We start from the raw sequence: 15,751 nt of genomic DNA on the forward strand, positions 1-15,751 counted from the left end.
GTTCAAGTCACAAACAGTATTACAATATTAGAGATTGGGTGGGGGGTGACACATTACCTTGTACACGTGATGGGGTTTTGGCAGGAGCTTAAAAGGTGCAGTTGGAAGACCTTCTAAATGCTGTTGAAATTCAGTTGCAGTTTCACATCTAGCTTGCTCATTATTTTACATAGTTAAGCTCCTTTTCTCCTGTATAGGTATTTCACATATTTATAGTCCCTACACAGAGCAACAAAGCGTATTGATGTTTAAGACAAAAGGGGCATAATGTAACAGCCACAAAAGCATAGCTAGTTTTAGCTCTTTTGTTTGTTTAAATTTACCTCAGTGTGAATACTTTGGTATTTCATTAGACCTGCTGCTGCTTTAAATGGAAGTTTGTATCTTAGTACTAAGTATTAGAAAATGCTAATTTTTAGCCAGATTACTGCTATAATATGCACACTGTATATCAGTATGGCTGCTCTGGGACCCTTGCAAAAGATGTAAAGAATTCTTTTGTCCTGACAATACAAAAGGACAAAAAAAAAGCAGGGGGTGGGAGGAGAGGGAGGGAAAGAATCTTTTCTCTTGGTTTTCAAAAATTTGCTCCACTAGGATGAAATTCAGTGGGGGTACACACAAGCAGAGCTGTTGAGTGTTTAGTCGCTAACACAAAACCCATGGAATGTGTTGAGGGAAAAAATGTTGACATCAAGCTCTAAGTGAAGGATTATACAGGGATTTAAAATAACTCATCCTCTCACTGCCCAGCAGCAATCAGACCAACGATACTCCACTCACACTACCTGATAATTTTAGTAGTCTTGCGGATTTTTTAGGTTGCAGTGATGATCACTGCCCCTCTGCACCTCTTGAGCAAAATGCAAGGGTCCTAAACACCCACAGACATAGAGCTCCTTTCCGTGTACTGTCTGCGTTGCTCACTGGGGAGCTGGCCTTGATTTTGATCAAAAATTTTATGTTGTACCTCTGAAGACCCAAATGGTTTCTTTTTGTAAGAAGCAAAGACTTTTTTTTCCACTATACATCCTTTTTTTTTTTTCCTGGAAACAATGTGCTTTTAGTGGTGTGCTTCTTAAGTTACACAGTGGGTACACTGGACTGTGTATACTTTGACACCTGCATTGAGATTATACAGAAGGCATGATTGTTTCACCAATTTTTAGTGTATTGAATACTTACCAAATAATTTTACAGCTGACCTGTGGAGAGGGTAATTTAGTATGTAATAATCTTGCAAAATTCTCAGTAATTCCTTTATGTTATGGAGCAGCACTAGGATTTATATTCTCCCTCAGCATTTTTCAGCCCTGCAAACTTTGCGTTGGCAAAGAAGGTATCTCATACAATGGCTAGTGGTTTTATTTTTGAGATAACTAATGCAGGCACTAACTGATCAGCTGTGTGTTTTGAACAATCCGTAGTATGCAGAGGTAGCACCGTCTTCCCAGTGTCAATGTTATGAGAATTATCTAAGAGAGCATCTTAATTTGAACCTATGAGTGATCTAGGCAAGTATTTTTTTGTTTGCTGATATGTGGACCCTGCATCTAAAGGAGAACTGACGGTATCCGCTTTGGGCCTGGTGCTTGACTTAACAGTGGTGCACATAGCTGGAATAATGGTTATTGTGGCAGTCAAGTATTTAACTTGCAAACATTTATAACTAATTCCTTATTTTTATTTTCTTTAGGACATTGGCTTAGCCTATATAAATCACCTAGTGGAGAAAGGAGAGTATGACCTGGCTGCTCGGTAACATATTAAAGATTTTCTTTGCTAGCTAAAATGTATCTGTGTGAGGAAAAAGTGAAAGCAAGTAATTGATTCAGAAGTATTTTGTGATGTTGATTTTTCTGTGTGTTCTGGAGTTTCTGAAGATTCAAAACATGCAGATGTGTTGCTGTGCTCTGTATTTTCTTGCCTGTAGTGGCCTCAAAGTTACTGAAATCTTTCTAAAGTTTAAGTAGAATTGAGATATATGTATTTTCTAAATTAAGCTTTGATTTCTTTCAGTCACACTAGATATGGGTGCAGATAATCTTAAGTTTATTAGTGTGTCATGACATGTAAAACCATTGGAAAATAAATTGCAGTTACTTAGGTGTAAACAAAAATGTCAGATTTGGATATCTAAAGGATCAGAAATTAACTACAGTTTGTATTTGTGTGTGTGTATGTAAGCATATCCTTTTAAGTGCTCACTTTTACTCAACTAAGATTTAAAAATTTCATTCATAAATTTGATGTGGCCCTAATCAATAAGGGTGAATGCATAGTAAGCAGTCAAGTCCTATTGGATGCAAAGAAACTGTAAGATCTGAAAGGGGGAGTACCTGGCATACACTGCTTGAAGCAACAGTTGCCAAAGTACGTGACCTTTGAAAGTGTCTTGATGGAGAGAAAAAAAGGAGAAAGGAATCCTTGCAGTAAATGCTGTCGCATTTGTATTATTCTGTATACTTACTTTTGTTTTCTCTCCTTTGATCTTCCTTGCAGAAAGTGCCAGAAAATTCTTGGCAAAAACACAGAACTTTGGGAATTTGAAGTTTACAAGTTTAAAGAAATAGGTCAGCTTAAGGTAAGTTAATTTGATTCTCTGAACTCAAGTAACTGGCACGCTATATTATTTCCTGCATGTTTTAACCAAGTATGTAAAGGGTGATATTTAATGACACTAGTGTGGGAGCAGGACATAGCGCTGCACTTGAAATTCTGACACTAGATCTCTAGTTGTACAGTTGTCATTCAGACTGACGTGTGCATGTTAACAACCTTCAAAACAGAATTGAAGATATATCACATCCAAGTACTCAGCTACCTATTTTTAACTTGTTGACAGCCTGCAAGTAACAGACTCACTCCCAAGGGCTTTGCTTTCAAAGATGCTCACAATTAAGTACATCTTTCCCATTTACTTTTCACTCCATTCCAGTATGTCCTGAAATATCCTACCCCTACTTTTAAGGAAAATATCCTCTGTAGGTGCCAGCTTCTCCTCAAAGTCCAAGTCACTTGCAACAGACCTACTGCTTTAAGTGTCAAAGAATAGTTAAATGGCAAAATGACAGGAAAAATCTATGCAGTGTGCTAGAAAGTGAAGCAGTTTGCCCTGTCTTGCGTTTTCCCTGGTTAGCTACCATAACAGAACATTTTTAATGTGAGATTCTCAGTTAATAAATTGCCCAGGACATAAGGCTATAGTGCTGTCACTGCCAAACCAGTAGAAAACGTTATTGCACACTCCCTTTGGTAATGTCTGTACGTTTGTTTTTTAATTTTATGTCTTCCTATTCATACTCAATGAGCCAAAAAGGACATATTATTAAGATCTCACAGTGTGCAATCTGTTCCTCGTTTTAAGCTGTTTAATTTTGTTCAACGAGCGAAAGTGTTTCAGTATTACAATTTTCAGAAGCGTCTGGCTTTTGGTTTAGAGCCACGCCAGTGCAAGAACAGCCTTATCTTTTGTAAGAGTTCCTGGTATTTCAGTGCACTGTCACCTTGAAAGATGAGAAGTCATGTTTCTGTCTTTTTATTTCAATCCAATAAAGGACCTGAGTGCCAGTACAGGTGAAATTTTGATACTGAGTTTCTTAGTCCTCTTGGGTTTATTTTGTTTTTCAGATGCAAGTGTCTGGAATGGATGTTTTTCTTGTCTCCACTTATGTCATCCAACAGACTGTAAAATATAAAAATATTTGCAGGTTTGCTGCAAAAACATCTCTGCTAAATTACTGCCTTTCTAAACAGTTGGTTGTTTTCAAACCAAAAGAAAAGAAAGAGGACTTAGAAAAACATAAGATGTAGTCTGTTACGTTACTCATCCTCAAGCTGCAGTTTGAGAAGATGCTTTTCTTATTTTACTATTTCAATTGCATATAACTTGTCTCAGGTTCCTAAAGATACCTGAATATCATAAAGGATTAACTAAGTTCAGCCAGATCTAAATGAAGCGATTCTTGAAATGCTTGGGTTCACGTGTATGCTATGTGGAATTTTTACCTATTTACCTGACTAGTGTGTATTAAACACAATAGCGCAACTGGGCTATAATGGCTTTAAGCCCTAATGAGGGGAATCTCTTTGAGATTTATAGACAAATTATATTTTGAAAGGGGATTTTCTTACAGAATTTGCACTGCATATAAGCAGTTGCCTGAAATCTGACGTTTCCGAGGGTGTTTTTGAGTGTCTTGTGCTCAAGGTCCCTTTTGGCTACCAGAGGCTGCATTTGGGTATCTTGTCATCTCTTGTGTCTTCATTGAATGTCCTTTATCAAACCTTGTTAGGCAGTTTCAAGATTTTTGAGCCTTGCAATGATCTGCTCCTCTCCTCTCCAGCAGTGGTGGTTTGGTGGAATTAAGTGCTTGTGCTCAGGTCACTTTATTGTAAGATCCAATGTCTTAGCTGAGGAAGGTGGATTTGAAGGAAGATGCCAAACTCTGCGAGTGGAGGCCATTGTGGCATGAGGGATATCCTCTGTTCTGTTGACAGCAATGACTTTCAGCTGGGGTGCAGGATGATCAGCAGGGGGGTGCGGGTGGCAGCAGTGCTTTAATGACCAAAATGTTGGCTAGAAGCTACATGAAAGACTTCGCCTGACTGTGGTGGACATAGCGTAGAGCAGCATTATCCAGACAGCCTCTTTCATCTCATAGGTATCGTATCCTCTTATGAATAAATAATTGTAGTTTGGGCTTGTTGGTGAGATGTTTTAGGCTATCTCATATCAACTTTTACATGGGCTTTTTTTTGTATGCCCTGTCCTTATATCTGTTCATCTAAAGTCTGAAAGCAGGTCTTAAGGAGAAACAAAGGAAGAAAATACTTCTTTGTATAATATCGTTTTTTTCGTTTAAAATTGCTTTCCCTGTGTGGTTCTGTAATTGATACAAAGGCATTGTGATTCTGGACCTTTTTTGTCTGACTTCACTGCTTAACTACTGCTTAAAAATAAAATAGGAAGAGTTTGCAACCTGTAGCATGGGTCTTAGTTCACCTTTCTGCCTAGGCTTAAAAATAACTCGGATACTGAGCCCAGGACCCAAAGTGCAGGAAGTGGTTGAGCTTTTCCTTCAAAGTAGTGGGACTGGGAGCAGGAGAGATTTCCTTCCCAAGGCAGCCTGGCCCCCATGCAAGGAGGCAGCTGCACCACTCTACAGTGCGTTGAGCGGGCAAACCACAGCCAAGAGTTACAGCATAGCCTGTCAGGGAAGGCTGTTCATCTAGGAGCTGGCAGGAAGGTAGAAAGCTGTATGAAAACAGCTGTTGGAGAATGTCCTCTGTCTTTGAGTCTCTGGCTGATGTACAGCTTGCTTTTCTTATGTTTGGAAGAGGCTTTTTTTAGGATGGGGAGTCAGGAATGTGGTTCCCCAGTGCAGCTGGCAAGGCCATGCCCTGAGTTAGTTGTTAATGCTGTGACAGACGGTGGGAGCTGATGTTGGCAGTGCGCTACATTTCAAAGACTAGCCAAGCTCAAACAGTGTGAGGGTAGAAGAGGTCTCCTGTGAGCAATGAACTTTTAATTTTTGCAAAGTCATTAACAATGGGGGTTTTTGTAATTGGTCTTTTTACCTCCTTTTTCACCTACACGTAGAAGACTTTAATAGAATATGTAACTTATGCAATTGTTTTGATTTAAATACTGGGAGGATTTGTTGTGAATAGTCATTGCTTTCTGTAAAACTGCACAAAAATTAAGTAGTGATATGTTATTTCTCCTGCTTTGTTCATGCAAATTCAGTAACAAAATGCTACTGCACCGTATGCCATGATTGGGCAACAGGCAACCTCTCTGAGTGTTCGGAGCAGTTTCATCAGTGTTAGGCCTTCAGCTACAAACCCCAAAGTCCCAACACAACTGGCAATGGTAGAGTTTATTTTGGCAGGCAGTAGTAACTTTGACCTCTAGTTGCTTGGAATAATAGTGTTAATAAGATGCTGTGATGAAATTCCAGAGTATGAGCGGATTGAGTCTGGCAGGTTCTCATCTCCTGCCTGCCAGAATCTGGTTCCTTAATGCCTCGTATAGAGCAACAGATCACATGCCTTCACCCTTTTCATGGAGAGATGAATTTTCAAATTAATTTTCATTTGGATATATAAAAATAATTGGCAAAGCAGAATTCTTCATAAATTGTAGTGAATTCACAGTAAGTCATAAATCAAAAGAACACATTTTTCAGCTAATGAATGCTTATACCTTTTCACAACATACAAGATGAAAACTGGAAAATGGATTTTGAAAACTTTCTTCTTCTCAGGGGTCTTTTGTGGTTTTTTTTTTCTAAACGACTAGCAGTAAATATTCAGTCTTAGAGATCTAAGAGCACTGGTGGATTCTGCCTTTCTAACTAGTATCTTACCACTGTCTTTCTAATGAAAATTCTTTCAGATAAGAAATAGAATTTCAATGTGTGCAATCTTAACGTAAATAACTTTAGGATACTGTTACAAATACAAATATACTGTGCTTGCAGTGTTTATCAAGAACCATATTTTGCACGTAGCTTTGTTTTTTTCGTTTCACAACAATTCTTTCTATCACTAGTGTACTAGGATATTATATGTCTTTACGCTTCTGACGCTTTATTCTCTTTGTTCCTATAGGCAATTAGTCGTTACTTGCCCAGACGGGATCCAGTTTTGAAACCTCTGATCTATGAAATGGTCCTACATGAGTTTTTGGAGAGTGACTATGAGGTACTGCAGCCTGATGTGCCCCTGTGTAATAATTACTGCCAGCAAAACACCTATAGCAATATGGAATTGTGATAGCGAGTTTTCTGTTGTATTCCAACAGATTTTCAATGTACAATTTAGTGATAATGAAAAGATTAAGAAGGTGAATTTGGGTTTGGATTTTAATAGAATAGGTAGAATGTTCTTCAGAGCACACAGGTACCATGAGATCACTTACTGATTATAAATACTGTTATATTTTAGTTTGTTTAATGTAGCACAAGTGGCTGAGGTGCTGCACAAAGCCTACAGCACCTGAAAGAGTGCTTCATGAATATTGATATAACATGGCCTTAAGAAGGAAAATCCATGTTCTTTATGTTTGCGGGCACATGAAAGTGTCTTAGAGGTGAAGCACAGCAGGTATCATCTCAGAGGCTTAGCCAAAGCTTTGAAGTTTTGCAACATTCCTTAGGCAGTTCTTTCAATTTCTGTTACAATCTCTTATACTTTTAGGGGTTTGCAACCCTGATAAAAGAGTGGCCTGGAGATCTCTACAACAACACAATCATAGTTCAAGCTGTAGTGGATCACTTGAAGAAAGATCCACAGAACAGGACTTTGCTACAGACACTTGCAGAATTGTGAGTACAACTTTAATCTCCTGTTACAAAAAGTAAGCTTGAAATAGTGTAATATAGTTTATAAATATTTGCCTTACTCTCTTAACAGAAATATATTCTTTGCAGCATTTTACAGAGTATTGGATTTCTCTGCTTTCCTCTCTACTGACTGCACAGCTTGGCCATTCTTTTCCCTTTCTTATGAAGTGTATGCTGATTGTGAAAGCAGAGATTTTAGTATAAGACCGGATTTGCTGCTCCTCTTTACAAAGCAAACAGCTAGCTTTCCTCTTTATGCTGTCAGAGGAAGCCTCTTTTGTGAAGTATGCATTTCAGAATTACCCACAGGAAAACAAAATGTTGGGTTTCCCCCACTATTTCAAAAGTAGTATTTTTAGGTTTACTGTCTGTCTGGACTTATTTGACTGGAGAATGTGCCAGAACTGATCTGGTTCTAGGCTACTTCATGCAGACGTAAAGCTCTTTTGGTTTTCTCAGCCTGATTCCTGTGTTAAGTTCTTTCCATACTGCTGCTTTGAAAAAGCAGAGCTACTGTTTATTGCTATGTTACAGTCTGTCCCAAAATTTTAAGAGAACAATGTTTTTTTTAATCTCTGAAGACAGTTCCAATTAGTTTCCAAAAATAGAAAAGCTAGCATTTTGTGTGGCTTCCCCTGTCGTTTGAAAATGGGAAAATGAAAATGCAGAGAACCAGAGGTCAGAACACAAATGCAATGACTGATGTAAATAAACAGAGTTGCCCAGTGTTTTATTTCCTTTTACCACAAGTGAATCACCACCACAGCCATTTAGATGTTCATGAAATCAAGTAACATCCTAACAGGCTTTACATCCTAGAGTATAATTTTTCCCACATAGGTAATTTTCCTACACTTCAATATCTACGATCACATGTATTATATCATATTTTATCAGGTATACTTATGACCAGCGCTATGGCAGAGCCCTAGAAATTTACTTAACTCTGAGGCATAAGGACGTCTTCCAGTTGATCCACAAGCACAATCTTTTCAGTTCTATCAGAGACAAGATTGTTCTGCTCATGGATTTTGATTCAGAGGTATGGTGATCTTAATGATTTATATTCGCTTTCCACTAGAGATATTTTAGCAGATTAAAATTAAATGAGCTACAGACAGCATTGAGGCAGAGTGTGTTTGTTGTTTATGCATACATTCTGAGGTAAGGAAGAACATATTTGCCTAGACTGCAAAATGATCGGCTCAAGGATGATCTTTTTCCTTTGTGTTTCAATTTGAGTATCACTTACAGTGCCAAATCAGAGATCATTGTTGTGATTCTCAAGTAGACTTTCACCATATTACTTCTTCATTTCTAATCAAATAGTGTTATTAATAAGCCAAATAAAGGAAGCAGTACATTTATTGTGAGGCATATGTTCAATGTACATGCCACTTTTCTTTTGCTGCAGTGAATTAATAGACTAGACTAGACCAGACTTTCAGTCGGAAGGGACCTATGATGACCATCTAGTCCAACTGCTTGACCAACTCGGGGCTAACCATGTTAAAGCATGGTTTTAAGGGCATTGTCCAAATGCCTCTTAAACAGTGACAGGCTTGAAGCATCAAACATCTCTTCAGGAAGCCTGTTCTAATGTTTTGACCACTCCCTCAGTTAAGAAATGCTTCCTAGCATCCCATCTGGACATCCCTTGGCACAGCTTTGAGCCATTCCTGCACAATCTGGCTCTGGATCTAAGGGAGAAGAGATCAGCACCTCCCTCTCCCTTGCCCCTGCTCAGGAAACTGCAGAGAATGGTGAGGTCACTCCTCAGCTTCCTTCTCTCCAAACTACACAAACCCCATGTCCTCAGCAGGTTCTCAGAGGACACGCCTTCCAGCCCTTCCCCAGTGTTGGTGCCCTTCTCAGAATGCATTCAAGGACCTTAACATCCTTTTTGAATAGTGGGGCCTAGAACTGTAAAATACTCAAGGCAAGGCTGCACCAATGCTAAATACAGCATGATAATCACCTCATTTGACCGGCTGGTTATGTTGTGTTTAAACCCCAGGATGCAGGTTGCCCTTTTTGGCTGCCCTTGCACACTGCTGACTCCTGTTGTGCCTCCTGTAAACCAGCACCCCCAGAGGCCTTTCAGCAGGGCTGCTTTCCTGTCACTCCTTTTCCAGTTTAGGCTTGTGTCCAGGATTACTCTTTCCTAGGCACAGAATCCAGCATTTCAACTCGTTCAGTTTCATCCTATTACTCATAGTCCAATGCTCCAATCTGTCCCAATCCCTCTGCAAGGCCTCTTGTCCGTCAAAGGAGTCAACTGCAGTTTCTAGTATAGTGTCACCAGCAAACATGCGCCCCATGCATCCAGAATACAGATTGTTGATAAATATATACCGCAGAACTGGCCCTAGAATTGAACCCTGAGCAACACCATTGGTGACTGGCCACCAGCCAGATGTAGCCCCATTCTCTACAATCCTTTGTGCTCTGCCCTTCAGCCAGATCTTCACCCAGCACACCGTGTACCTTGTCATTGCACAGCTGGACAACCTATCCAGGGTGTTCTGAAGGACAATATCAAAAGCCTTAATAAAATCCAGAGGAACTATAACCACCACCTTCCCTACATCCACTGGATGGGTGACCTTAGTATAGAAGGACATTAAATTGGTTAAACGGGACTTTCGCTTTGTGAGCCTTTGTTGACTGTGGCTGATGATTGCATTAGTCTTTTAATACTACCAGGTATGATCTCCATAATTTTTCTAGGTATTGTATTAAATAGATTAACGCATCTTGCCTGGGTCTTCCCTCATGAGCTTTTTGAAGATTAGAATAATGTTGACTGGCTTCCAGTCAGCAAAGAACCTCTCCAGACTCCCAAGACCGTTGGTAGATGATTGAGAGGAGTCCAGCCATAATATCTGCTAGCTCTTTCAGTACTTTGGGATGAATCCTATCAGGCCACATGGACTTGTGGACATTCAGCTGGTCCTTTACAATTACAGTGTCCACAAATGGAAAGTCACTGTTTCCACTCTCATCATCCTCCAACTCAGGGGAGCAGGCAGCACAAGATGTGTCAATATTATTGAAGACTAATGCAAAAAATGCTTTGGATGCCTCTGCTTTTTCACATCCCTATTAGTAGTTGACCATATTCAACAGGTATCAATCCAATGTTTTTTTATATCTCCTCTTGCTATTAACATATTAGAAATTATTAACATATTTAGGAAAGCCCTTCGTGTTGTCCGAAACAACACTGGCCAGTTTCCACCCTTAAATGAGCTGGTCTTTTGTGTTTTCTCCCTGTATACACAAACCACAGCTCTATACTCTTCTTGCGAAGCTTGACTTTGCTTCCAGTGATCATACAATTTCTTTTTCCTCCTGACTTACAAGTGGAGTTCACTGTTCAGCCAAGCTGGTCTTCTGCCCCTTTTCCTTGACTTAGGACACAGTGGAGTTGCCTGCTTCCTGTGCTTCTAAATGAAGGTTGTTGAACACTGACTGGCACTCATGGATTTCTAAGCAGATTCCCAGGGTCCTTTGCTAAATAGCTCCCTGAACATCTTAAAGTTTGTTCTTCTGAAGTACAGGATAGCAACTCTGCTGTTCTTTTTTCTTATTACACTAAAAATTTTAAACTCAACCATTTAATGATCGCTGTGGCCAAGGCAGCCACCTACCGTCACATCCCTCATGAGTCCTTCTCTATTAATAAACAGCAAGTCAAGGAGGTCATCTTTCCTGGTTGCCTCACTGAGTACCTGTGACAAGAAATTATCCCCAACAAACTTCATGTATTTCCAAGACTTCCTTGTTACAGCAGTATGATATTCCCAGTTCATGTCTAGGAGGTTGATATCTCCTGTAAGGACAAGGGCTACCAATCCAGAAGTTTTTTCCTAATTGCCTGTCAAATAATGCATTAGTGCTTACATCCTGGCTGGGCAATCTATAGTAGACACCCACTACAACATCTCCTTTGTTTTTCAGCCCCCGAATCCTCAACCAAAGGCTCTCAACCATATCACTACCAACTGTAAGGGTTGTACAATCAAACCTCTCCCTTATGTACAGTGAGATGCTTCCACCTCACCTGCCCTGCCTGTCACTCCTGAACAACCTTTAGCCCTCCAGCACTTCAGTCATGGCACTCATTCCACCAGGTCTTACTAATACTAGGGACATAGTAGCTCTGTGAACTCACTAAAGCTTCCAGTTAATCCTGTTTGTTTCTTACACAGTGCAGGGGGGCATGCACAAGCATTTCAGATGTGCTCCTGAGTTCTCCATGCTCCCAGGAGCAGTTTAAGTGTTTCCACGAGCATTACCACCCTCAGAGGATGCCATGCCAACACTTGGCTCACCTACTGCAATCCTTTTGGTATCCCCTTAACCCATCGATTCTAGCTTAAAGCTCTCTTCATCAGTCCTGCCACCTTACAACCAAAGACAGGCTTTGCCTGTTTGGACTGGTGAATCCCAGCATCCCTTCTCTCGTGAAGGCTCTCCAATGGTTTTAAAAACCCAAACTTTTGGTGGAAGCATCAGTCCTGGAGTCAGGTCTTGATATTCTGGGCCATTCTCTTTCTTCCAAAGTCTCCCCTCATTAGAGGAAGAATTGAGGGAAACACAACCTGTGCTCACAAATTGTTTTGCTTCTGAAAGATTTCAAGGTTATTAACCTAAATTAAAAGAAAAAAAGGAAGTATGTGTTTTGGCTGAATTCAGTCTTCTTTCTTCCCAGCTGGCTATTAAATATCAGCAAATGAATTTTGGTGTGATTCTTGGGAGGGAAATCAAGTACACCCGCTCTTTCAGTGCACTGTTTGTTTAAGCACTGGTATGCCCATTCTAAACTGGGGGAGGGGAAGAATTTTTATTGAATTGAGTAAATTGTGTCAGGAATCTGGTTTTGTGTTTTTTTTAATGTGAAGAGAAGTTTGCTCTCCTAAGAGGAAGCAGAGCCAGAATCCCAGTGGCTACTCTGCTTACAAGATCTTGTCTGCTTGTGTTATATCAGTCTGCAGATAGTTTGTAGGAATCCAGTTGTAAGGCAAGTTGAGTGATGTGTTCCCTATATATTCATCACCCTGCAGTTCCCTTTTGCAATGGGACAAGTAGTATTTCTACATCATTTGACAGTGGCTTTCTGTGACCCACAATTCAATGGGCATAATTCACCTGCAATATAAGTGCGCAGTATTGATTGCTATTAGCATGGAAACTTAAGAAAAGTATTCTGGAAGAATACATGATGTGTTCTCTTGTAACGCTGTGCTATCAAGACATGCTGATGTTATGCGAACTGCTCTCTGAATTACTGTTGTTGAAAAGAGTAGTTCTGCAATATATGTCTGATACACATCAGTGAACAAGCATAATACTATAAAGAGTGTGAGAAAATGTGTGTACCTGTTTCTTACCTGTCTTCTCTTTCTTTATTTTAGAAAGCAGTAGACATGCTTTTGGATAACGAAGATAAAATTTCTGTGAGTATAACAAATTCGTGACATGACAGTCCAATGCTTCCTTGTATTGTCTGTCCTTTCAGTCCTGTAAATGTGATGTTCATCACAGGTTTGCTAATCTGTTGGATTTTATTTGTTTTCTTTTAGATTGACAGAGTTGTTGAAGAATTAGAAAACAGGCCTGAGCTACAGCATGTGGTAAATATTTCTGTAATCTCTTGGTTGCAGGTTGAGCTGAATAAACTCTTTGCTGGGCACACACTTTACAGATGTGTTTATCCTGTCAAAGTGAACATGACACTAAAATGTTATAAATCATCAGAGCCAACGTGGCTACTTTTGCTAATCCATTTTTTAACGTGGCAGGGGGTGGCAGGAAATATATGATCTTTAAGGTCACTTCCAACTCAAACCTTTCTGTGATTCTAACATGACCAAAGCATTTTTGCAGTAGTGATATAAAAGTAAAATGTGTTGCTGTGAGAACTTGAAAACATACTGCTTACTTGTTAATGTACCATCAGGTGCTCCTTATGGCATTGCAGACACTTGTCTTCTCTGGTCAATTATTTCTTGCTTGTGTACCTCCTCTTTCTCTACACAAAAATGGGCTTGGATGGTGGGTGCAGCTCAGAAGCATGTTTTGCCAATCCACAGAGATAGTGAACTGCTTGTCTTTCTAGAGCTATAACTTCCATATGCTGCAGGATTGTTCTGGTTGTGCAGAATTACAATATCACTGAGGCTGTGGCTCCACATTGCTATTCCAAAAGCATCTCTTTGGATGTCTGTCATTGGAATACATAACGTGTAACCATGGACTTGGGCTCTATTAGAGGGGGAAGTTTAACTTGCTGCTGTGTACAGGTGAAGCTCAGGGCATCGATCTGGTGGAGAGCAGGTTTGTGTGTTAGAGATCTGATTATAGGAAACAGCTTTGTGAAGTGTGCAGCCCACAGACCAAGAACTTTGTAAAGGTGACTGACTGTCAGTTTATGGAAGGGATGCACCACTTTCAAAGTGTGAAGCCTCCTTCCCTTTGAATAAAAGTGACCCTCATGATTATTCTTAAGGCTTTTCTGTGCTCCTCTAGGAAGAGGAGGAAGGAGCTTTGCCACGGTATCTATACTTTGACAGTGTTTTGGTTTAAACATTTCATGTGGTAAAATTTGATCTATAGTTATCTACAGTGTTCAAGCATATATAGGTAAACCAGAATGTTTTATTTGATATCTTTTTCCAAAGTTTTCATAAAATTCAAAATCCAATACTTTCCTTTAAAGTTAAAGGGCAGTTACTTAAGCGTTGCTGAAAAACTGTTTTACAGAGCTGGTTTTGGAGATTGCTGTGATGACGGTACTTCAGAAAAATGTAAAGTTAATCTTTTGTATCAGAATTTAATCTCTATGCCTTTTAGTATGTGTCAGCACATTCCTGAGACAATTAGGGCTTTTTTTTAGTGAATAATGAATAATAGCGTCTAAGTGTATTTGAGTTTATATGCTCTTTTTTGTTCCCTAGTATTTGCACAAGCTTTTCAAAAGAGACCACCATAAAGGCCAGCGATATCATGAGAAACAGATCAGCCTTTATGCTGAATACGATCGTCCAAATTTACTACCGTTTCTCAGAGACAGCACGCACTGTCCACTAGAGAAGGTAAGCACCCAAAATCTAATGACAGGTCCTCGATTTTTATGACTGTAGCTTGTATGGTTATGAAATTGTAACCATATCTGGTACTGCCCTCTACTGCCAAAAAGAGAGAACCTTCGAGTTTGTGACCACCTGCAGAAGTTTGGTTTGCAGAGCTGGCTGGCAACTGAGACCTTCCTCTCAGCTCACGGGGCAGGAATCTGTGGGGATTTCTACTGCAGAAGTTCTGAATTCACATTTGATGCATACCTACAGCATATTGACATATCAGTGTCTGACTGAACAGCAGGTGGTTGTTGCAGGAAATCAACATTATGTTGCCTAATCTGGGACTTGTCACTGTTAGATCTTGAACCACGAGTAGCTGTAACCGGAGTTTTTCTAGCTTTGTATTCTAAGGTCCTAAATTATTTTCAAATAATATACACGACATAACGGTTACTCAACTAGCAAAGCTAGAAGTATTTTGTCTTTGTACTTCTGCTAGTGTATTTGGGGTTTTACAGAGGACCTTATTTCCACTTTCTTTGACCTTTTTGTTACCTTTCACTTCCTTGTTAAAAAAATAATAAATAAATAAAGGGCAGCCTTGGGGTTTTCCCTTGATTGACTTAAAGTGAATCACATGGAAATTTTAAGTTTTTCTCTTTAGTTAGGTCAGTGTTTTATTATTTGTATTTGTTGTTTTAGTGACCAAGTAGAGCAGACTGTGAAAGGATGCTTCTTTGTATGCAATTACATGATGACACTAATGGAGTAGTTTTAAATGTAATATTGAATATTGCATTTTACATGGCTGACATTCTGCAGAGAACTAGTATTGTTCCTGGCACCTCTCTTATTTTGCATGCATTTGTCAACATTTTTGTGCAACAGCAGGAAACTCCGGGAAATACTTTGTTGGGGTTGCAGACTTGGTCTTTGTTGGAATTGTCACATGAAACTGGGTTGTCTCAGCGGTCTTTTTTAGGCAATGAGCCTGAGAGGTTTCCAGCCAGAGATTTTTTTCTACCATGGTGGCTTATTTGGTTTTAACTCTCTGATTCTCTCTTAGTATTGCCTTACTATTTGTGTGATCATGGCTTAATCTACAAAATCATACCTGCCCTGCAAATTAGCTTTAGTTATTGCAGATCGTGCTGCCTGTGTTCAGTGATGGGCAGTGTAGAAAAGTGCTTTATATAAATGATGCAAACCCATTGCTGGCGCTGCTTTGCAGAAGTTATAGGCTGTGAGCAAGAATATGTCAGAGAGCCATGAGCTTTTGGAAGGTGTGGTGCCAATAATCACCAAAATGAGAGAAAA

At 39.6% G+C, this 15,751-nt stretch overlaps 1 protein-coding gene across 1 annotated transcript in view; it reads left to right on the forward strand.

The window, feature by feature from the left end:
* VPS41 (VPS41 subunit of HOPS complex) overlaps positions 1-15,751 on the forward strand; it is a 104,734-nt gene that overhangs the window by 73,497 nt on the left and 15,486 nt on the right. The window contains exons 15-22 of the mRNA XM_009568485.2: positions 1,697-1,758; positions 2,503-2,584; positions 6,616-6,708; positions 7,204-7,331; positions 8,247-8,391; positions 12,770-12,811; positions 12,938-12,988; positions 14,312-14,449. Coding sequence (XP_009566780.2) covers positions 1,697-1,758; positions 2,503-2,584; positions 6,616-6,708; positions 7,204-7,331; positions 8,247-8,391; positions 12,770-12,811; positions 12,938-12,988; positions 14,312-14,449 — 741 coding nt within the window. The remainder of the gene's footprint in view (positions 1-1,696; positions 1,759-2,502; positions 2,585-6,615; positions 6,709-7,203; positions 7,332-8,246; positions 8,392-12,769; positions 12,812-12,937; positions 12,989-14,311; positions 14,450-15,751) is intronic.

Source organism: Cuculus canorus, chromosome 2, assembly GCF_017976375.1.
Source record: "Cuculus canorus isolate bCucCan1 chromosome 2, bCucCan1.pri, whole genome shotgun sequence".
NCBI classification, from domain to species: Eukaryota; Metazoa; Chordata; class Aves; order Cuculiformes; family Cuculidae; genus Cuculus; species Cuculus canorus.